Source organism: Myotis nattereri (genome assembly GCF_964212035.1).
Source record: "Myotis nattereri genome assembly, chromosome: 4".
In the NCBI taxonomy this organism is placed as follows: Eukaryota; Metazoa; Chordata; class Mammalia; order Chiroptera; family Vespertilionidae; genus Myotis; species Myotis nattereri.
Window position 1 is genome coordinate 111,530,324 of NC_138079.1, and position 23,515 is coordinate 111,553,838.

Consider the following 23,515-nt stretch of genomic DNA (forward strand, 5'->3'; position numbering starts at 1 on the left):
CTGCAGCAGGTGGGCGCGAAGGTGGAGCCGTGGCCCCACCTGTGGCATGCGTGCCCTGTGGGACCCTCTTCCCGAGTGGGGGCAGGCCTGTGATGGCTTCTAAGCCACAGAACACGGCAAAAGTGGCGTGATTTGCCCTGGCCGTTTTGGTTCAGTGGATGGAGGGTCGGCCTGCGGACTGAAGGGTCTCGGGTTTGATTCCGGTCGGGGGCATGTGCCTTGGTTGCAGGTATATCCCCAGTGGGGGTGTGCAAGAGGCAGCTGATCGATGTTTCTGGCTCCCTATCCCTTTCCTTCCTCTCTGTAAATAATCAATAAAATATATATTTTTTTAAAAAGTGGCATGATTACACAAGAATGTGACATCCCCTTGCTAAGAGACTCTCTGCCTTGGAGGCTTTGAAGAAGCAAAACAAAATGTGTGCACTGCCACAGGAGAGGGACTGCGGGCCTCACCCCACAGCCACGGGCACTGGATGCTACCAGTGACCACGTGGGCTTGGATGTAGATCCTTCCCCAGGCGACCTCAAATGAAAACCCAGCCCTGGCAACACTGACTGCAGTCTTACTAAGCGCCCAGCAAAGGACCCGGGCTGCTTTGCTCCGGCCCCCTGCAGGCACCCAGGCCACCGGCTGGCTTCCCTCTGGCCCCAGCTTTGTCAGGAAGAATGTCCGGAAGACGTCTGGTCTAATTAGCATATTACCCTTTATTATTATAGATTAGGTCATCTGGAAATCCAGATGGGCTGAGCCCCCAAATGGCACCAGCACTCAGGGATGGGCAGATTTTAAAGGACTCTGGGCAGGCTTTTTCTGGGCAGAGAATTCTCTGGGCAGGTCTGGATCCTGGGAAGGTCCGGAGGGGAATGATAATGGTCTTAGCAAGTGGAATGTGGTCCAAGGGAAAGGGGATGTTGGTTGTGAAGTGGCCTAAAGATCAGTTCCCAGGGGAGGGGATATTGATTCAATTATTTGATCAGACCTAACATTCCAGCCTTTTTGTTTTATGTAATAGGGACAAAGGTCCTATCTTCTGTAGTTACTTCCTGCTGAGGGGGGGACGTTGATATCACAGGGGGATGGGTTTTGCTTGTAGTCGGCTGGAATACTGTATAGATTCCTCCTGGTTGGACCGAGGGGTTGCAGCAGCATGATTCCCCTGAGGGACTGGATGGCGAAGGCTCAAAGTGGTCCTTAAGATGAAAAATGGTGCAGAATACATGGGCCAAAAACAAGGATGAGGAATAGGAATGTTAAAGGTCCTATGAAGGGAAGTAGCCAGTATACCAGTTTATATTCTTTGGCAGGTAGTCCCATGAATTTGACTTTCACTATTCTTTGTGGCCCTTTCTGTTAATTTTGGGGCAATATCCCTGACTGGGGCAATATCCCTGACTAGGCCAAATTGATTGACATAAAAACATTAAAATTTTGAAGATAATGAACTGAACTGGAATCTAACATTCACAACTACGTGTATGGAATCTATTGAAACACATTTTCCCTCTAAAATCACCCTTATTTTTATTAAAGAGCTAAATCAAGACCCAATTTATTCACTGCAGTAAGTCTAATTACAATTTGGCCTGATTGTTTGCACAAACACAATAAGGATAGCAATTGATTATATAGGCTTTTAAAAACCTGCTTTGCTGGAATCTAATGATTGTTCTTTAATTAGCCCCTCAGGGCAAAGAAGCTGAGCCACCTAGCTGCCATCAGGTTTGCCTGCAATACCTGCAGACTTGGTGAATTCCTTAAGTTCTTGAAGTCCCCAATGATGTCTTGAGGTCCCTTCTTGTCGCTTTCTCTCAGGAAAGCAACCTTCATTCCTTACCTGAAACACTGCCATGAACCACGTCACCTGACACAGCCAGGCAGCAGGCTTTTAGATGTGAGGTCTATTCAAATAGAAGCAATGCTCCTCCCCTGGGAACTGACCTCCAGGCCACTTCAACCAACATCCCCTTTCCCTTAGACCACATTCCACTTGCTAAGACCATTATCCTTCCCCTCCAGACCCACCCAGAGAATTCTCTGCCCAGAAAAAACCCATTTAGACTCCTTTAAAATCTCTGACGCCCTGTCCCTGGGCACTGGCACCATTTGGGGCTCAGCCATCTGGTCTCCAGATGACCTGGTACATTTATAATTCTTTACCTCTTCTGGCCTCATGTGTTCCCCCCTCAGCAGCCCTAACATTTGGTGCCAAAACCTGGGAGGGTTCCACAGGGAAGGGGAGCCATCGCCCGGGACTGGTCACCCTGAGTTTGCTACTCGGAGAGCAGGAGGCAGCAGCAGCTTGACCCGGGCTCACCTCCGCATCCCCCTCGGTGACGCGATCACCGCCTCCATTAGGCCTCCCTCCCATATGGGCCTCTGGACCAGCCAAGGAGGATGCCAGGTCAGGGGCCTTTCCTTCCCACTGCTGACCCCGCACTCAACACCAGCTCACCTGGCCTCCGGGAAGTGACAACTGGGTCAGCCCTCCAGACTTCTGATGCCGTCTCAGACAAAAGGCCCAGCGCCAGGCCAGGAATCCTCTCCCATCCTGCCTTGCCCAGGGACCAGCCCCACAGCCTTCCTCTCAGGGGACACCCACCACGCAATCAGACTGTCTTCCTCCCCCCGGAGCCAGCCGGGACTAGCCCGCTGGGATGCCTCCCTCAGTCTAGCTTCCCGGGTGTCCGTGTTGCTTACCTCCTCTTCCCAATACACACCACTCCCTCCCAAAACACACCCCTTTGGGATGTCTCCTCCATGTCAACACACTCGGCCTTCCCACAGAGGTCCGGCCAAGAGCCTTCTCTTCTATTGTCATACTGCCCGGCCACAATAAATCAGACATGACGCACACTGGACTGAGAATGGAAATTCCAATTTTAACATTCTCCGGGACTTAGACAGCTTCCAATGGGAAGTGGTCAGAGATCCCCGACGTCCAAGCCTCCGTAATCGTCCTTCTCTGTTCAAACCTGCTCTGCCTCTCAAATCCCACTTCTCCACTCAAAGCCCCTCCTGCCAACCCTGGACCTTTCCACCCTGAGGCCTCTGGTCTGTCCTTCCCCACCCGTCAGGTCCCTCAGACCCCTTCTTTGATCCTGACAGCTGTGCCAGGACTCCTACCACACAGAAAACGTGACATGTGTTCTGTTAAGTCTGTGGTATGCGGCAAGTTGTTATGTAACAACAGAGAACTGACACGCTTGTTAAGTGACTCCCACATTAGAAAGGAAACTTCAGGAAACTTCTCATTTTTCTCTACTCAGACCCCAGAGCCCAGCGGGGTAGACCCTCACATGAGGGAAAGGCACATTCCATGAACACTCCCCGGCAGTGTCCATACCCCGTGCTTGGCAGGGATAGGCAGCTCTTCGCTAGTACAGGGGAAGGCACTTTTGGTGACAGATGTGGCTATCATAAGATGCTGGGAAGCTTCCTTTATGCCCTACTGTGGCAAACTGCCCACATCTGTTTTTGTCTGTGTAGTACACATTTCCTTTCCTTCTGACATTCCTCGTGAGCCTCCTCCCATCTGTCTGCACCCCAGTACCTCCACCCTATGTGGGACCAGTGGAGCTGACCTACTCCCTCCCTGGGTTCCTGAAGAGCTTGCCCAGCCCAGCCCTGCCCTATCAGCACAGTCCATCCCCGTCACTGGGATTGGTCCAGGGTTGCTCACATGACCCAAGCCTGTCTAATCAGAGCCAGACCCGAACACCTGTATGTACTATTAGACAAGAGCAGCCTCCTAGTCCCGCACAAAGTGCTACCCATAAGGCTGCTGTAAGCCAGAGCGGCCGGATGGCCACGCAGGGAGGGCCTGCGGAAAGGCAGCTCACTCCAAGGGACACAGTGCTGAGGCAGAAGGGAGCCTGGGCCCAGCAGCGCCGCAAGACCTACCCCGGGCTTCCCAGCTGAAATGAACCCCTCCCCTCCCCTCCTGTTATGTAAGCCACTTTGAATTGTCTACCACCAGCAACTAAAAAGCCATCTTACCAGGATCTGCTATGAAATCGACAAAGAACAGGGGGTCTGATGTCTAAAGAGAAAGGAAATAGAAAGTAAAAAAGAAAAAAAAAAGAAAATCTAAACAAATATTTATTGAATAAAATCCACAGCAAATAAACCACTGAAGTAGAAATTCCATAGAATTTTAAAAATTTCTGTAGTCCTTTAGCGTTTTCATAGAACTTTTTTTAAAAATGGCTTAACAGGACAAGTTCTTTAAAACAATACAAAAGTATCAAGTGCAAAGAGTAAAAGCACTTCACAGGAGACAGCAGTGGATACTACTCCTTTAGACTTTTGAAAAAATGCTCTTGACTATAAAATTAAGGCTGTTCTAACTTTGAGAGTCCATTATTGTCCAATGTTGCTGTTCTTTCTGAATAAAAGCTAATAACACCGAAGAGCTTGCTCTGGTTTGGATATTTCTCACCCCCACTCTTGTTTCAAACCAGTGAAGAAATAAACAGCTCCTCCCATTTCTAAAAAAAAAGGAACAGATAAAAAACAATCCACATTTGCCCCAATATGGGCCCTTGGACACAAGATCTTTGGGTCAAGTCAACCTTAGGATCCCAGCACCAGACTCTAGGGGCTCAAACTGCCAAAGGCAAGTCTGCCTCACGGGGAGAAGGGGTGAGTGGCCGAGTTGCTGAGCAGGGCAGTTCTCACAGGGCCACTGCAGGGCCTACAAACAAGTGACACAGCAGAGGACACGCCCGAGGAGCTGACGACCTAGCGCCCTCTGCGTCGTGATCCCAGCGGCGTGCGCCCCCCGACAACCCTCCAAAGATGACTGGAACAGGCTCCATCCGCCGCCGTCGGCATTCCTGGTAGGGCCCCTGCAGCCTGCAGACTTCACGGCCGGCTGGCGTCACCGCTGGGGTTCTGTGTCAGTGGTCTGTTCCGTGACGAGAGCAAATGGTCAGCTCTGGGGCCTCTGTAAAGAGCAGGGCTGAGAGTGTACACAGCTGAATATGTGACGTGCTTTGATAGTCATTTTTAGCTGCTTGCTGTCACCATATGGGATTGGGGCTACACCAGTTTCACAGGTGAGGAAACCAAGGGCACAAGAAGTTAAAATGACTACATGGAGACAGGGCTGATGCCCTTTTCCCTTCTTTTATTTGGATATCGTGCTGCCTGTATCCTCACAACAATCCAGGGAGAAAGGCAGAGCAAGGAGGAACCCTATTTTACCAATAAAACAGCTCAAGCCCTGGCCGGGTGGCTCAGTGGATTTTGCTCTAACCGTTAAAGCATTGTCCTGATACGTCAAGGTTGCAGGTTCGATCTCCGATCAGGGCACATACAAGAATCAACCAACGAATGCATAAGTAAGTGGAACAATAGATCTCTCTCTCCCTCTCTCAAATCAATACATTAGAAAATAAAGAAAAAGAAATCTGAGAATAGAGAAGTTAAACAGTATATTCAAGATCACATAGCTAAAAGTGGTGGAGCTGGGATTCAGACCCTTATCTTCAGATTCCAATTAGTCAACTATTTCCTGATGATTCAACACCAGGGAGGTGGGGGAGGAGAAACAGGTGGGTCTTTTTTAGCCCCTGCGATGGCGATTTCCGAGGGTAGTGCTGCTGATATTACCTGGATCTATGGGCTGGCAATCCCATCACACACCAGCCTGGCTGACAAACACAATCCCAAGATGCATCTCCTCGAAAGATTTTCCTTCAAGAGCTGAGAACTAAACACTTCATCGCCTGCCCTTCCAGCCTGGAGCACCCACCTGACGAAACGCTAGCCACAGAGGCTGGTTGGGGAGGATGGAGAGAGGTCCTGGGAAAACATCACTTGATAGAAGGGGCAGACTCCGCCGATGAAGGAACTCAATTGGTCTCGCTTCACCTGCTCTGAATGTAGTTGGTGCAGCCAGAGCCATAGCATCTTCCTTGTGGTTATCAGGTGACAACCGATGGGCTCCAGATGGCAATACACAAGCAGGTGGCTGGGATGTGATGGCGCCAGAGGGCCTGTGGGAACGCTGGGCGTCTCCAGCTATTGGTTAGGCCATAAAGTAAACCCATTTGTCTAAGCTGGTATCTGCTTCGGGTTTCATTACTTGACAGCCAAAGCATTCCTACCTCATAACACAGGGCTGAGAAAGAATCCCATCTCCCTTAGGAAGAGCTGTAAGGAGGCCAGGCACATAAGCAACGTGGTGGCTCTACCAACTGCCCCCACTCTCCCCACCACGGGCCAGAGGCCTCGCGATGCCCTGCCGAGGAGCGCGGCCTCCTCCTCCTCGGGCTGGCTTAGCTGCACAGGAGGCAGGTCGGTGTGGCTCCTCAAAAGACTGCTTAGTTCCCATATACCCAGCTTAGAGTTTTGTTTCCTTTTTTCCTTTTTTAAAATTTTAGTTATGTTATTTTTTGTTTTAGGGTCAAAATTCCATTTGCATCATGAAATAAAGTGGGCAGTTCCTCTCCCTCTGTGCTGTGGATTATTTAACAAGAGAGGCATCTGTCTCTTGAGTTTTGAAGCATCACTAGTGCAAGGGCTTTCCACTGACCACTATTTTCTTAATAGCATAACACACACGTCTTTTCCACTCTCATGCTCCAATTTTTCACAGTGTAATTGGAAGAGCCGCATGACTCAATGAACCAATACTCTCCAATGACCAACGAAGTTACGAGATCGTGCACGGCTGGAAAGATCTATTGCGAGTACTAGATAGACCAGTGGGTTCTAATGTAACGAGGTGCAGCAGGTCCCCAACTGCGCCTTTTGTCCCAGCACGGATGCAACGCCACAGGCTTCTGCACTTGGTGAGCTACCTGCGGTGACACTGGCTTCATGCACCATTTTGCTTAAAGTCTCAGAACTTAGGTTTACTTGAAGCGAGAACTTGCTGACAAAAGCTCACATTGCAATGGGCTATTAAGAGCTGCACTTCCCGAGCTCGGTGCTCTAGCACAGAGCAGGCCTGACCATCTGTGAAGGCGGCTCCTCGCCCCAACCACCGGCCCAGGGCAGCACACAGTGGGACAGTGCACAGACAGGACAGCCCACCACCCCCTAGGGCAGTGATGGCGAACCTATGACACGCGTGTCAGAGGTGACATGCAAACTTATTTTTTGGTTGATTTTTCTTTGTTAAATGGCATTGAAATATATAAAATAAATATCAAAAATATAAATCTTTGTTTTACTATGATTGCAAATATCAAAAAATTTCTATATGTGACACGGCACCAGAATTAAGTTAGGGTTTTTAAAATGCTGACGTGCCGAGCTCAAAAGGTTCGCCATCACTGGCCTAGGGAGACGTTAAAGATCTCTGCAAAATGGGAAACAAGGCCAATCCTTCCATTTTGTATTGGAAACATAACTACTTTTCATAAAAATATGTTCTGGACAGATGAAACCAAGATGGCGGCATAGGTAAACACCGGAGTTTGCTGCCTCGAACAACCACTTCAAAAATACAACTAAAAGACGGAATGGACATCATCCAGAACCACAGGAAGGCTGGCTGAGAGGAAGTTCTCCAACTAGGAGGAAAGAGAAAAACATACCGAGACTCAGAGGAGGCGCAGTACTGAAGTAAAATACTAAGGTGCGGAGTGCATGAGGAGCGGGCTGGCAGCTGAGGGTGTGGTTGTCGTTTTCAATCGGGAGGGAGTTTCAGACTCTGAGCTCCAGATCCAGGCGAGTCTCTAGGGACCCAGACTCATACAGGAGAAGCGGGACTGTCTGGCATCGCTCAGAACCCTAGGGCAGCTTTCTCTCTGTGGGGCTTGCAGCGATTACTGGGACACTGAGAAGCAGAGCCTCTGAGGGCAAGACTGAGAGCAGCCATAATTGCTAACCCCGCCCTGTTGATCCCGTGGGACCCGCCCCGCCCAAGCCCTGTAGGGAGACTTTTGCTGGATAGCCTCAGGCAAAGGCTAGATTAGCACCTCCCTAGAGATCCAGGAGCCAGGAAGCCCAGAGGTCAGAGTGGGACCATCCAGTCTGCAGCTCCGTGGAACCATAAAAGACACACTCAGGGGGCAGACTCAGTGAGCACCAAAGCCCCATTGAAGCAAGTCTAGCCCCAGAGGGGTGTCTCCAGCACAGAAGTTCTCCCACTGCAGACACAGCTGATTCTCACAGCCAATTGGCCTGGAGGTCAATTCCTCACAGTGATAACTACAACAATCAAGGCTTAACTACAACAAGACTGTGCACAAAGACCACAAGGGGGTGCACCAAGAGTGTCTACCTCAGGTAATTGGGACACTTAGCACAGAAAGGCACTCTATCGACACAGTGAAGCATAAAAAATGCTGAGACAAAGAAACAGGACACAACAGAATTGGAGGAAAGCAAACTGTTGGATATAGAGTTCAAATCCACACTTTTAAGGTCTTTAAAGAACTGTCTAGAAGCCGCCGATAAACTTAATAAGGCCCTCGAAAAGACTGGTGAGACTGCCGATAAATGTAGTGAGATCCTCAAGGAATCTAATGAGACCCTCGATGTTGTGATAAAGAACCAACTAGACATTTTTTTTTTTTTTTTTTTAGAGCCTGTCTTCTGTGCTGAATTTAGTTCTCCCAGACCACTGAAGCTGATGAAGAAATTTTCAGTGAAATGTTTAAAGGACTGTGACTGTCACTCTGCTCCAAGTTCCCCTGTTTCTGAGGAGCTGGAAGCAATTAAAGCTCGAGTCAGGGAGATAGAGGAAGAAGCTGAGAAGCTAAAAGAGCTGCAGAATGAGGTGGAGAAGCAGATGAATATGAGTCCACCTCCAGGCAATGCTGGCCCAGTGATCATGTCTATCGAAGAGAAGATGGAGGCTGATGCCCGATCCATCTATGTTTGCAATGTGGACTATGGTGCAACAGCAGAAGAGCTGGAAGCACACTTTCATGGCTGTGGTTCAGTCAACCGTGTTACCATACTCTGTGACAAATTTAGTGGCCATCCCAAAGGGTTTGCATATATAGAGTTCTCAGACAAAGAGTCAGTGAGGACTTCCCTGGCCTTAGATGAATCCCTATTTAGAGGAAGACAAATCAAGGTAATCCCAAAACGAACCAACAGACCAGGGATCAGCACAACAGACCGGGGTTTCCCACGAGCCCGATACCGTGCCCGGACCACCAACTACAACTGTTCCCGAGCTCGATTCTACAGTGGTTTTAACAGCAGGCCCCAGGGTCGTGTCTACAGGGACCGGGCTAGAGCGACTTCATGGTATTCCCCTTACTAAAAAAAAGTGTGTATTAGGAGGAAAGAGAGGAAAAAAAGAGGAAAGAAGGAAAAAAAAAAGAATTAAAAAAAAGAAAACAAGAACCAACTAGAAATTAAGCATACACTGACTGAAATAAAGAATATTATACAGACTCCCAACAGCAGACCAGAGGGTCGCAAGAATCAAGTCAAAGATTTGAAATACAAAGAAGCAAAAAACTCCCAACCGGAAAAGCAAAATGAAAAAAGAATCCAAAAATACGAAGATAGTGTAAGGAGCCTCTGGGACAGCTTCAAGCGTACCAACATCCGAATTATAGGGGTGCCAGAAGATGAGAGAGAGCAAGATATTGAAAACCTATTTGAAGAAATAATGACAGAAAACTTCCCCCACCTGGTGAAAGAAATAGACCTCCAAGTCCAGGAAGCGCAGAGAACCCCAAACAAAAGGAATCCAAAGAGGACCACACCAAGACACATCATAATTAAAATGCCAAGAGCAAAAGACAAAGAGAGAATCTAAAAGGCAGCAAGAGAAAGACAGTCAATTACCTACAAGGGAGTACCCATATGACTGTCAGCTGATTTCTCAACAGAAACTATGCAGGCCAGAAGAGAGTGGCAAGAAATATTCAAAGTGATGAATACCAAGAACCTACAACCAAGATTACTTTATCCAGCAAAGCTATCATTCAGAAGTGAAGGCCAGATAAAGAGCTTCACAGATAAGAAAAAGCTAAAGGAGTTCATCGCCACCAAACCAGTATTATATGAAATACTGAAAGGTATCCTTTAAGAAGAGGAAGAAGAAGAAAAAGGTAAAGATGCAAATTATGAACAACAAATACACATCTATCAACAAGTGAATCTAAAAATCAAGTGAATAAATAATCTGATGAACAGTATAAACTGGTGATTGTAATAGAATCAGGGACATAGAAAGGGAATGGACTGACTATTCTTGGTGGGGGGGAAGGGGTGTGGGGGTGAGGGAAGAGATTGGACAATAATCGTGCACCTATGGATGAGGACAGTGGGTGGGGAGTGAGGGTGGAGGGTGGGGTGGGAACTGGGTGGAGGTGAGTTATGGTGGGAATAAAGAGTAACTAATGTAATAATCTGAACAATAAAGATTTAATTGAAAAAAAAAAGATAAAAAAATATGTTCTGTATTTAACAGGTAATTTTGTTCTTTTAAATGAATATTTTTCAAATTTCTGTTATAATTTCCATTTGAATAATTATCGATAGACTGAAACCACATAAACAAAAATTCTTGAAAGACTCATCTTTTTAAAGAAGGTAAGATGGGACCTGGGAACAAAAGGCTGAGCACTGCCGCATGGAGAGCCCAAGGGTCCGAGCACCTTGTCTGGGAGCAGCCCTGACTCCGCCTCCATCTCTCCATGACCGACAGGGGGAGGAGGAGGTGGCCAGGAGCCAGCCCTGACTCCATCTCTGTCTCTCCATGACCGACAGGGGGAGGGGGACGAGGTGGCCAGGAGCCAGCCTTGACTCCATCTCTGTCTCCATGACCGACAGGGGGAGGGGGAGGGGGAAGAGGCCAGGAGCCAGCCCTGACTAGTCTGTGTCTCCGCCTGTGACAGAGCATGTGCAGCAGGGAGAGGCGTGGACACAGAGGCGTCAACCTCAATAAGCTAAACAGACCAACATTTCCTCTCATCTCCTTCAAGACTGACAGCGATCAAAACAATGTATGAGAAGCCTCATGCAACTGCAGGGATATCCATGAGGCTCAGGGGCTACTCTGTAGAAACCAAACTTAGCATCTCAGTCCTGAGAGCATGGGCTGGCACACCACAGCCCTCGGGCCAAATCTAGCCTACTGCCTACTTTTGTAAATAAAGTTTTATTGGAACTCAGGGACACTCATTTTTGTTGGCTAATTATCTATTGCTTTCATACCACAGCACCAGAGCTGGGGGGGTTGCAACAAAGACCACACGATCTGCCAAATCGGAAATGCACCATCTGGCCCCTTACAGAACGCATTTGCCGACCCCGGTCGGAAAGTCATTTTACATCTCGGGCAAGAAGGCTTTTAAGTACGTGATCTGGATCTGAGTCCCTTCCCTGCCACCTGGTGCTGGGACTTGGCCTCCTTCTCCCTGTTGCAAAATGGGGCTAGTGCCTGCCTGCCCGGTGGCTGTGAGGGTCCCTAGCCCAGAGCACGATTAATTCAGCAAGGGCTGAAATGAAGCACAGCGGGTCACAGCCCACCTGGAACTCAGATCCAAACATCCTCAAGGACAAAATGCAAGCATAAAAAATCCCCTTGGGAGCCCCTTAGGATGGTGGCCCATTACAGGCATAAGGTCCCGGCCCGCTGGTCCCTCCAGCAGCTGAATGTCAGTTGAAGCACTGTCCCCACACAGGCCCCGGGGAAGGCGTCTGCCTGAGGAACAGCTCCAAACCTCAAGCTCAAGACTTACCCGCGATGTGAACAGGGACCAAGACAGAACATGGATATTCCTCCTTCTTCCCAGAAAAATACCTTAATTTGAATTTCTGTAAATTAATGAACATCTTTCTAAAGGAACAAATCAATAGCTACCTCATAGAGTGGCCATGACAACACAATTGTCGTGTGGGTGGACGAGAGCGATAGTTTTGTTTGAAACTCCACTGTGAATTCCCACGTGATGCCCGATGTGCGCAGGGGACGATGAGGACCTGGCCTCCTACAGTTATGCTTCTAACACTGTTGGGCGAGGGTATTATTTGTAACCACCCTCCCCCTCCCCCGCAAGGAAACGATTAGGTTACCGCATTGATAGGTGTTTACCTGGGAGAAAACCAGTAGTTGATGAGGCTGGACATTGCCACGTAGGACACGATGATTGTCCCTGACACGGAGAGTGACACGAAGACCAGGACACAGAGGACGCAGAGCAGCGTGACGCCGCCCACAGAGATGACCAGCCCTGGAGGAAAGCTTGGTTAGTGGCATCATCTCACACAGCTGCCAGACCCTGGACCGTCGTGTTTAAAAAACAGTTAACTCGGACTTTTTTAAGTGAGAAAAATACGTTTTTCATAAAGTGGGATCCGTGAGGGAAAACGCAGTACCAACTATCAGGGAGGGCAGGGCTCTCCGAGCAGACAGCCCGAGGCGGATGCTACTTGTCATTCACCGCCTCTGGGGCCTCCTGGAGCGTTAGTTTGACGTGTGTGCAGAAAGGGTAAATGATAAATGCCTGAGGGGCTGACCTGACAACTCCATGACTTGCCACATGTGTGCTGGGCGGTGGCAGTTTCTGTGTGCCCTGCTTCTCCTTCCCCCCATAACGAGTCCCCCTTTCCAATGTAGGACTAACGACATGGCAGGATGGCTGGCAGACACCCTGGTTCTTGCCTCGGGCGTAGTGAGCAGCCGGGACTCACCCCCATGGCCTTGGTGATCGTCTGTAAACATAGAATCTAAACAATGTGCTGCCTTTTCATGAGACTCACAGAATCCTAGGTCAGCGTTCTCTGAAGTGTGGCCAGTAACCACTGCATCAGAACCAGAGGCATTGGGAGGCTGGTTAGAAATTCAGATTGCTGGCCCGAGCTGGTTTGGCTCAATGGATAGAGTGCCCGCCTGTGGACTGAAAGGTCCCAGGTTTGATTCCTGTCAAGGGCACATGCCCAGGTTGTAGGCTCTCCCTCTCCCTTCCTCTCTGAAATCAATGAAAAAATATATATTTTTAAAAATTCAGATTTCTGGACCCTACCTCAGACCTCATCTCTGGATGAGGCCTGAAGTCATCATTTTCACAAAGCAAGACTCACGCACACTCAAGTCCGAGAACCACTGCTCTAAAGGCTTTGCACATGCTGTTCCTCTGACCTAGAAAGCCCTTCCTTACCCAAAGGAAATGACGTTATCGCACATCTTCAAGCCCTGCCTTCTGTAAAGCTTTGTCACCAAAATAAAGGGGACCCATCTCTCTCTCTAAACTCACTTTGTCCCAGGACTCATTCATCCCTCCACCATTCCTTCACTCGCCCACCTGCCCATCAATACTTACTGAATGACCACTCTGCCAGGAGGTAGTTGGCTCATCGCCCACCATGCCTACCTTCTTCAAGTATAAACTGCCTCATCCAGTCCCCAGGGCAGGGAAACAATGCTGGGTGCTCTTAGCTCTGAGAAGCCACAGCAGGGACCACAGGTGACTGCCTGACTCACTGCCAACCATCCCTTTGGCTAGCATGTTGTGGCTTGTGATCTGACTTGAAAAGGCAAACTGAGCCAAACAGATCTGCATTCTGGGCGATGTTAACTTAGCATCACAGGAGGAAGTTGAGAGTTGGCACTGGAACGTCGGGAGGAAAGGGGAGAAGGGGAGCCTCAGTACCTCGAAAGGCACAGCAGGCAGCAGGCACTCAGTGACTGGCTGGCATGATGGCCTCTCTGTTGGACAATGGTCAGCATTCACGGAGAGGCTGCCCTGTCGGTGGACTGTGCTAAACACTTCACGAAATGTCAGTTCCAATCCTCACAACAACCCCCTGAGACAGCATGTTATATCCCCGCCTCACAAAGAGGAATCTGAGACTCAGTGAGGGTATAGAACAGCCGTGGGCAAACTATGGCCTGCGGGCCGGATCCGGCCCGTTTGAAATGAATAAAACTAAAAAAAAAAAGACTGTACCCTTTTATGTAATGATGTTTACTTTGAATTTATATTAGTTCACACAAACACTCCATCCATGCTTTTGTTCCGGCCCTCCGGTCCACTTTAAGAACCCACTGTGGCCCTCGAGTCAAAAAGTTTGCCCACCCCTGGTATAGAACTTGTCCAACATTGCACTGGGAGTGCAAATTTTAATGCAGACTACGGAGCCCGTGTTTTAACTACTCTGACAAGCGGCCGTGGTCCATGTGATTTTGACAAGAGTAGGGACCTTTGACCAGAGTTGCAGATGCCCAATAAACAGTGTTCTCCCAGCTGAGTCATTTTTCCAAGGGGGCGAATAACTGAGCAAGTACCTTCCAGTAACATGACGCCCACCAGGGCAGCCAGGGAGGTGAAAACCACGAGGAGCAGGAAGAAGCCAACAGGAACGGACGACATTACAACAAACACCAGCAAGGTGAGGGCCGCAAAAGGGTGGCGGTCCAGGTACTGGCCCACTGGAGACTTCATGAAGGCAACCACCTGCGGGCAGAAGGAAGAGCCAGGATTGGATGCACGTCTGACGCCCGCGCTGCGGGAGGCACGCTGGAAGGCTCCTAAGGAAGAGCAATAACAACCCTCCCTGACGGGAACCCTCACACCCACAGCTGAAGGAGACTGAGAGCCCCACCCAACCGCGAGCCCTGCAAGGGAGGAAGGGCCTCTGAGCAGATCCCAGCACGTGTGTGCACTGACGCACTTCTGTACATCTGCCTCCCCCTGCACAGCAGAGGCCAGAGGCACAGAGGTCAGGTCCCAGCTCACCTGCTTGCTGGAAACACAGCATCGCAGACCTGCCCACCCCCCGCGTCAGATGCTGCTGGTAAACAAGATGTGCACCCACTAAAGCTGGGGCAAGGGGGGACTAAGGGGTCACCTAGAGTCACGCAGCATCCACATGGCACAGTGGAGGCAATCAGAGCTAAATCCCTCTCTCCCTGTCAAATGCTTTCAACGACTGCCACCTTGTTAGGAAAAAGCCTTTCCGTCATCAGCCCGGACACCACGTTGGCCACAGCTGGACGGCTACTGCAGCTTATGCTGCCTCAACAAGCGGTTCTCCTTCTTCACCAGGTGTGGGGACCTTGTGGGCCAGCTCAATAGAGGAGGACTGCTTTCACTCAGAGCCGGCCCAGGATGGGCCTCTCTCCGTAGGCCACACACCAGCTCTCTCCTGGAACTGACAGGCTGATTCCTGCTCCCTTGAAAGGTCCCATCATTCCAGAACTTTTCCCAGTAAAAACTGGTCCTTCCTATGCCTCATTCCTTAGAGTCCTGTAGGCCAGCAGCTGAAATGAAGACATAATTCAAGCTACAGTGATCACAGGCAGCACGACCCTATCCTCATGTGCCCCTACAAACAGCTGTGGCTTGTGATCTGACTTGAAAAGGCAAACTGAGCCAAACAGATCTGCTTTCTGGGCGATGTTAACTTAGCATCACAGGAGGAAGTTGAGAGTTGGCACTGGAACATCGGGAGGAAAGGGGAGAAGGGGAGCCTCAGTACCTCGAAAGGCACAGCAGGCAGCGGGCGCTCAGTGACTGGCTGGCGTGATGGCCTCTCTGTTGGACAATGGTCAGCATTCACGGAGAGGCTGCCCTGTCTGTGGACTGTGCTAAACACTTCACGAAATGTCAGTTCCAATCCTCACAACAACCCTCTGAGACAGCATGTTATATCCCCGCCTCACAAAGAGGAATCTGAGGCTCAGTGAGGGTATAGAACTTGTCCAACATTGCCCTGGGAGTGCAAATTTTAATGCAGACTCCGGAGCCCGTGTTTTACCTACTCTGACAAGCGGCGTGGTTCACGTGATGTTGACAGTGTCTCAATGGTGGGAGGTGGGCAGGCTGGAAGGCAGGAGGCGCTCAGAGAAGAGGACCCAAGTGCAGGGCTCCCTCTCCTTACCCAGAAGAGGCCTCTGGAGGAGAACTCTCCCGGCCAGACACACCCTGCCAGGCACAGAGGGCACACTGCCCACTGGCTACCCTGCCCCCACTGCTCCTTTCTACAAAAGCTGCCAAGTGTTGCTCTGCAGCTTCTCTAGCAGAGGGGACGGTGCAGGAAGCCCGCTGGCTTAGACTGCCCAGCTCTGCCCTCCAGGACACAGCAGGATTCTCCTGGTGTTGGTGGTGGTGGGGGGGGGGGGTGCTGAGGGCGAGGGGCGAGGCCATGAGAGGTTCATGGGAGTGGGCTGGCCCCTTGAGCTGCCCAGGTCCAGTCCGCATATATCCTTAGTAAGCCCCCCAGGCTATCTAACCGGCTGACTGGTTCTCTCTGGTTCTTCCTCACGACAGTCCCAGTGACCACGCGGGAGGGAGGCTGAGGGTGAGCCCCAGGTGCCAGCACGGTTGCTGTCGAGCACCTGAAATGTGGCTTGTGTGACTGATGAACTGGGTTTTTAATTGACTTTAAATTTAAAAATTGAAATGTGATTCAGTCATTGGAAAGTTTTAAATTACATTTTGAATAAGTCAGTTATGTCTCAAATAAATTTTCAACTGAAAATTTTATGAAATCTGAATAGAGATAAAGTATTTCCAATAAAAATTTAACATCTGAATTGAATGCTCTGAGTATATGGAAAAAAGGATGTAAAATATCTCACTAATGATTTACACCAGTGGTCGGCTCTTCCACAAAATATGGACTGGGCCACGTGGGCCACGTGGGCCACGAAGTTTCAATCGCACTGTACGTGCACACCCGCACATGGTATGTTGTGGGAGAGCCACACTCAAGGGGCTAAAGAGCCGCATGTGGCTCGTGAGCCGCAGTTTGCCGACCACGGCACTAGGCTATAAAAAATATATTATTAAAGTTAATTTCACCTGTTTCTTTTTATGCTTTTAATGTGGCTATTAGAAACTTTAAAATTATATACATGGCTCACTTCCATTGGAAAGTAAAAAAATAAACAAAAAAAAGAGAAAAAATGGGAAGTAAAGTGCGGGCTTTTGAGCAGGATTGTGAGGATAGTAAGAAAAATAATCTAAGAAGGATGAGCCTGGCAGTCCTGTGCAAGAGGCAGTTAGGGAGATTGTAGAAGTGGGACAGCCGCGCTGCTGGCCCCGGCAGCTGCTGGCCCCGGCAGCTGCTGGCCCTGAGGGGGCGGCAGCGGGGGACAGGGAAACTTCGAGGGGACTTGCTGGGCATCCAGGAGAAAAGCAGGCCTGTGCGACTTGTCCTCAAGGAATCTACTTTTTCCTTAGCCTCTCCTGCAGCCGGGGCTACAGTTAATATTAATTCAATAACATTTTAAAAGAAACTACCCCGCCTCAGGACGATCTGACACACGTGAGGGCTTACCCACTGATAACCTGCCCCCTCACCCGGGAGCCGGCTGGCCAGGAAGGCCTCCAGCCCAGCGGTCGCCACCCTTCCGGACCTCACGGACCACCAGTTGGCGACCGCTGCTCTAGCCCAAATCCAGTCCAACGACCAAGGCCGAGGACATAAGATGAAGAAGGGAAGAAGTGCCAGGAGGCCAGAGTTCACATGCTGTAAAGTCTAACTCACAGGTGGGTGAAAATAGGAAAGAAGGCACACCACATGCCTAGTCAGTGTGGGGCCTACAGCAGGTGAGCAGTCAGGGCTGGCTCGTATACATCTCTCTCTAGCAGGCGTGGACTTGCAGAACTGCCTGCTCACTAACATGGGCACAGTACTTGCCCTGCTTTTGTGAATATGCACAAAGCAGCAAAACACTTGTCGCCTAACACACATTCCCAGCTGAGGTCAAACTCAGTGACACTTGCCTTCTAGTTTCCGCTCTCTGAACAACTGTCCTTTTCATGACCCACTGAGTGCCACCTGTCCCCCCACATTTTTATGAGTTTGTTTTTTGTTGTTAGTGGTGGTGATTTCACCGTTTAAAATGGCACCATGTGTAAGAAGGCAGCATTGTGACTTAGAGAGAAAACAAAATGTGTTAGATAAGCTTCATTCAGGCAAGAGCTATGGTGCAGTCTGCTGTGAGCTCACTGTTAATGAATCAACCATACATCTTAAATAAAGTGTCTTTAAACAGAAATAGTAATACAACAGGTATGTATTCATTGTGGATGGAAATGCTGTGACCAGGAGTTTGCCGGAACCTCGCCCTGTATTCCCCAAGGAGCAGAGAGGCCCAGGATTTGCTGACTGAGTGCTGGAGGTGACTTTACAGGACACAGCTGACACATAGAATGCGGATCAAGTGCAGAAGGCAGATGAGTTAACCTTTAGTAATAAGAGTCTCAGCCTGCTGCTTGTCCAAAGAAAAGAAAAGCTATCTAGCCCTAGCGGATTTGGCTCAGTGGATAGTGTCAAGGGCACATGCCCAGGTTGCGGGCTCGATCTCTAGTAGGGGGATTGGTGATTTTCTCTCATCAGTGATGTTTCTCTCTCTCTCTCCCTCTCCCTTCCTCTCTGAAATCAATAAAAATATATTTTAAAAAACAAAAAAAAGAAAAAGAAAAGCTGTCTAAATCCAGAGTGCCCGCAGCATTGGGACAAGTCGAGAAAGCCTCTCTACAGAGTGTATTACTCCAGATCACAAAGCGGTATCTTCTCCAATGGACCGCAGCAGGGCTGTGCTATCCAGCACAGAAATCACAAAACAGTTCATTACCCAACATGCACATTTTTGTGGGTATACTAGAGGCTCGGTGCATGGATTCGTGCATGGGTGGAGGTCCATCGGCCTGGCTGACAATCAAGGCCTATCGGGGGACCAGCTGGCTGGGGGCAGGGGCTGCGGGAGGTTGGCTGGGTGGGGGTAAGGGAGGTTGGCTGGCCAGCAAGGGGGTGGAGGGGCCACAGGAGGTTGGCTGGCCCAGAGGGGTAGGGGTCACAGGAGGTTGGCCAGCCGGCCCCCCAATTGGGGCCAATTGGAGGGGGTGGAGAACCAGCCAGGTAGGTGGGAGAGGGGCCACAGGAGGTTGGCTGTGGGAGCACACTGACCACCAGAGGGCAGCTCCTGCATTGAGTGTCTGCCCCCTGATGGTCAGTGTGCATCATAGCGACTGGTCAACCGGTCATTCCAGTCATTCACTTAGGCTTTTATATATATAGATTGCCCAGAAAAAAGTCTAGAAGGACATACAACAAAATGTTAATAATGCTGTATCTGGGAGCTGCTATTATTTTCCTGACAAAATGCTGAAAGGCACATAAAAGAAAGCTATAAAGATAAATGCAGGGAACTGAAATATACTATCTGAAGTCCCATCACCATTGAATAGTGAACCCCTGGAAAGTGGCTAGTTCAAAGTAAGATATGATATGTAAAATGCACACTAGATTTCCAAGACTTAGTATAAAAAAAACAGTAAAGCATCTAAATAACTTTTTTCATTAATAATTTTTATAACGATTACATGTTGAAATGATATTTTGGGTATACTAGATTAAATAAAATACATTACTAAAATTAATTTCATCTACTTCCTTTTAATTTTTAAATGTGTCCACTAGAAAACTTTACCATCTTTTTAGTACTCACCCATGGATATATTTTTCTACTGATTTTTCTTTTTTTCTTAGAGAGAGAGGGTGAGAGAGAGAAACATTGACTGGTTGCCTCCCATATGCACCCCGACCCATGATCAAACCTGCACCCTAGGTATGTGCCCTGATGGGAATCAAACCCACAACCTTCTGGTGCATGAGAAGACACTCCAACCAACGGAGATACCGGGCCAGGGCAGTCACTAGAAAACTTTAAATTACATCTGTGGCTCACATCACATTTCTATTGGACACTGGGTTTCTGATGGAATACTGAACTCAGATCTCCAACTTTGGCCCCCTCATTTTCAGGGTAATAGATGAGCCCAAATTAACAACAAAGCTAAGAAAAACTCCGGAATCTGAGACCTGGACTGAGAGCAGCCTTTCCACATCCAGTGAAGAACTGCATTTGTGCAGGGGTGGTCCTGCGGCTGAGCTTCTGGTCCATGAGGTGAAACTGGATGTGTTGTACGTGTGACTCTCAGGAAGTCTCCTGAAATTCACGGTGGCTTGCAAGTCTTTCTTCCCCCTCTCCTCCCTCCTACTGCCTGGAATGTGAATATGATGGCTGAGGCTAGCCATCTGGGACAATGAGCTTGAAGGTCACAACTTAGACATGGAAGAGAGATAGCTTTCTATGGGGCTTAAGCTAATGTTACCTTGGGATTTTCCATTACACATACTGATTAGAAACTGACCTTCGAGTTATTCTGGACAGATTCTATGAGCAAAGACAGCTTTCTCTGCAGCTCCTGCAAGTCCTTTGAGGCACTCGGGATGTCCTCTTTGGCCATTCTGCAACACACGTTGGTCTTTTAGGGATTAACTCTTCCACCAGCCGAATCCCTCGTCGCCCTGTCTCTTGCTGTCACTGGAGGACACAAAAAGTTTCTTAAACCATCAGTGGTCTCAGCAACTGGCCCAACAATAGCTTCTCCTATCTTCACACATTGATGGTGGGTAAACAGACAGAGGGTAACTTGGCAATATCTACCAAAATTTCCAATTGCACACACCTTGATCCAACACTTCATTTTCCAGACACATGAAGGAAATAATAAAAGACATATCACAATATAACAGAAAGATGTGCAGTGAGTGTATCCCTGATTATAATATACTGGAGGCCCAGTGCATGAAATTTGTGCATGGAGGGGGAGGGGGGGGGGGAAACATTCTGGTATCTGAGACCTAGACTGGCCTGCACCCTCAGTCTGGCCTGCACCCTCTCCAATCCGGGACATCCCTCTTGCAATTCGGGACTGCTGGCTCCTAACCACTCACCTGCCTGTCTGCCTGATCACCCCTAACCACTCTGCCTGCCTGCCTGATCACCCCTATACGCCCCTGCCTGCCTGCCTGATGACCCTAACTGCTCCCCTGCTGGCCTGATTGCCCCTAACTGCTCGGCCTCGGCCCACCACCGTGGCTTTGTCCAGAAGGACATCCAGAAGACATCTGGTCTATCCAGCCTAATTAGCATATTACCCTTTTATTAGTATAGATAATTAGTAGCAAAACAATGGAAAGAAGCTAACTGTCCATTAGTAGGAAACTGGTTAAATAATGATAAATTCATACAACGGAGTGTTGGACAATCATTAAAATGATAATGTAGCTATTCAGTGACATGAAAATATGCCTATAAGTGAGAAAAAATTATAAAAGACTTCATATGGTTACATACATATTTTATGTACATATCCCATAGTGAAAGGTTAGAACAGTGAGGGCGAACCTTTTGAGCTCGGCGTGCCAGCATTTTGAAAAATCCTAACTTAACTCTGGTGCCGTGTCACATATAGAAATTTTCTGATATTTGCAACCATAGTAAAACAAAGACTTATATTTTATATATTTAAATGCCATTTAACAAAGAAAAATCAAGCAAAAAAATGAGTTCGCGTATCACCTCTGACATGCGTGTCATAGGTTTGCCATCACTGGCCTAGAAGGGCATCTAACAAAATTGTATGGGTATTATCTCTGAGAGCTTATGTTTATTTTTTTGGCCTGACAAAATACTGAAAAGAAGATAGAAGAAGCAAGAAAGCTGAATGTACTATTTCAAGTCCCATTGCCACCACCCCCCTCCCCCCAAAGAAACCCTTTCTCAAACAATAATGGTGGCCAATTTCTGCATTTATTACACAAACCGGCTGGCTCCCAGCTGCGCTGCGCAGAACCCTCCTCGGATCACCTGTGTGTGCGCTTCTGCCCTTAACCGGCGCCGATGGGAGCCTGGCCGCTAATACACCCTGACAGCCTGGCATTGCCAGGACCGCCCCAATCGCACATATTTATCTTTTATTGAATGTCCCACACGCTAAGGAAGGGTGTGTGTAGGGTGTAGGGGTAGCTCTGGATAGCTACAGGGTCTAGTGGCAAATTAAAGCGCATTTTAATCGCCGCAGCGGGAGCCTCTGCTGGTCCTGAGCAGCAGGACCCCCCCAACCCCACCCCCGGAGCGGCCGGTCCCCACGCCCCGCCTGCCTCTGAGCGGCGCGGGCAGAGGACTTGGGTTTGGGAAGTTGCCAGCACTTACCTCCCCTAACCCCATCTCTGCAACCCACAGAAACAGGCCCAGCTCCCCTAACTGGTCTCCGGGCCTGGCAGGTCCCGGCCACCAGGACCGGTCCGGGGAGCTCCACGGGGCGGGCGCGGGTGGGAACGCCTCGGGCCAGGGCCGCCCGTGCCTCCCGAGCCTTCCCCGCGGAGCCGGCGCACAGAGCCACCCGCCCGCCATCGGGGGCAACTGCTACCCAACCGTCCCCGGGAGTGGGGGGCTGGGCCCGCGGGCTTACTCAGGCCTCCTCCCCGCGTCTCTCCGCCTCCGAGGGGCCCGGGGCGGCCCCCAGGGGACGGGATCCCAGGGGAGGGGCGTGGTGCGGGCGGGGAGGCGCTCGGCCCGGAGGACCGACCCGGAAGGGGAGCGCAGGGGGAGTGGAGCGCCCTCCAGACTTTGGGGGGCTCTGCAGTGACCGGAGGGGGTTCTCGGGAGAGGAGCAGGCCCTGTAAGGGGAGGCTGGGGACTCCGCAACCAGGATTCCCAAGTCGGGCGGGGTCTCGGGTGGGACGGGGCTGGCAACCCTTTCACCCCAAACTGGCAGGTGTGGGGCCGCGCGGGAGTTGAGCTCCCGGGGTCCAGGACGCGGAGGACACTCACCTCCTCCCCAAACTGCCGGCGGCGGGCCGGGCACCCCAGGGCCTTCTCAAGCCCCGCCCCAGGCTCCGCCGCCCGCCTGCCCCGCAGGGGGCTCTGCAGCGCACACCCGGTACCCGCGCCCGACCTGCGAGTTCTCACCTGGTCCCCGCCCCGCAGCTAACCGGCGTCCGCAGATGGAGCCGGGGGAGGAGCCGGAGGAGGAAGGGACGCGCAGGCCAGGGCGGAGCGTGCTGCCCGCCCCGCCCGCTCAGGGCCCCGCCCCGCTCAGAGCCCCGCCCCGCTCAGGGCCCCGCCCACCACAAGCCACGCCCTCGCCCCACCCCCGCTCAGGGCCCCGCCCCAAGCCACGCCCCCAGCTCAGGGCTTGCTTGCAGCCTGCGGGGTGCCCTGGGCAGAGTGCGTTGCCACCCACCTATTCCCAGCCTTTTGGAACCAGAAGGACCAGCCCCGCGAGGTTTATGGAGGCGGAGACTGGCTCACAGGGAGCCGCCCTTCTTATTCTCCGTGGAGATGGGAGTGTTCAGGCCATCGCTGGAACAGGTGCACCGGAAGCTCTTCTGGAAGCGTCTCTGGAGCTCAGGATATTTGGAATAGGATTGCGATTGGAAGATTTAAACATCACTTCTCGAATGCAGGCGTCCTGAGCTTATCTCCGTTCTTTATAGATGCGAGTCTAAGCCCAAGGCCCCGGGTTCCAGGAAGAGGCCTCCCAGCAGGGCTGACTCTGCGCTGGGAAGCTCTGTGTTGAGGGCCTGTCCTGCATTGCAGGAAGCTTAGCAGCGTCCCCGGCCTCCGCCCCCTAGAAGCCACTGGTACTCCCCTTCCTCCCAGTTGTGACAACTAAAAATGTCCCCAGGCATTACCACATGTCCCCTGGAGTGGTTGAGAACCACTGCCATGGAGAATACTGGTTAAGACCATGGCCTTGGGGTGAGGGGGGCACCACTCCTGAGCTC

General features: G+C 50.3%; 2 protein-coding genes across 6 annotated transcripts; one reads left to right on the forward strand and one right to left on the reverse strand.

Annotated features, from left to right (window-relative positions):
* Window positions 1-4,084: 4,084 nt before the first annotated feature.
* On the reverse strand, window positions 4,085-22,816 carry LDAF1 (lipid droplet assembly factor 1). 5 transcript variants are annotated; one of them, XM_081090141.1, is made up of 5 exons: window positions 22,698-22,816; window positions 20,092-20,264; window positions 14,214-14,382; window positions 12,021-12,159; window positions 4,085-4,949 (listed from the first exon to the last, which is right to left on the reverse strand). In XM_081090141.1, exons 2-5 carry the CDS (start codon window positions 20,185-20,187, stop codon window positions 4,868-4,870), a joined length of 486 nt encoding a protein of 161 aa, XP_080946267.1. In that variant the 5' UTR covers window positions 20,188-20,264; window positions 22,698-22,816; the 3' UTR covers window positions 4,085-4,867. The 5 variants fall into 5 exon arrangements, with proteins under 5 accessions (XP_080946267.1, XP_080946266.1, XP_080946268.1 ...); XM_081090140.1 differs by having other exon boundaries at window positions 4,085-4,964; window positions 22,698-22,752; XM_081090142.1 differs by having other exon boundaries at window positions 22,560-22,730.
* On the forward strand, window positions 8,263-9,871 carry LOC308518393 (polyadenylate-binding protein 2-like). Its single transcript, XM_081090110.1, has one exon. The coding sequence runs from the start codon at window positions 8,592-8,594 to the stop codon at window positions 9,231-9,233; it is 642 nt and encodes a 213-aa protein (XP_080946236.1). The 5' UTR covers window positions 8,263-8,591; the 3' UTR covers window positions 9,234-9,871.
* Window positions 22,817-23,515: the final 699 nt, after the last annotated feature.

Coding starts and splice junctions, on each gene's coding strand:
- LOC308518393 (XM_081090110.1), top strand. CDS start 8,592: ATGAAGAAATTTTCAGTGAAATGTTTAAAGGACTGTGACTGTCACTCT.
- LDAF1 (XM_081090140.1), bottom strand. CDS start 20,187: ATGGCCAAAGAGGACATCCCGAGTGCCTCAAAGGACTTGCAGGAGCTG. Junction 14,383..20,091: donor CTGTCCAGAATAACTCGAAG/GTCAGTTTCTAA, acceptor TTCTGCCCGCAG/GTGGTTGCCTTCATGAAGTC. Junction 12,160..14,213: donor GGGCGTCATGTTACTGGAAG/GTACTTGCTCAG, acceptor GCTTTCCTCCAG/GGCTGGTCATCTCTGTGGGC.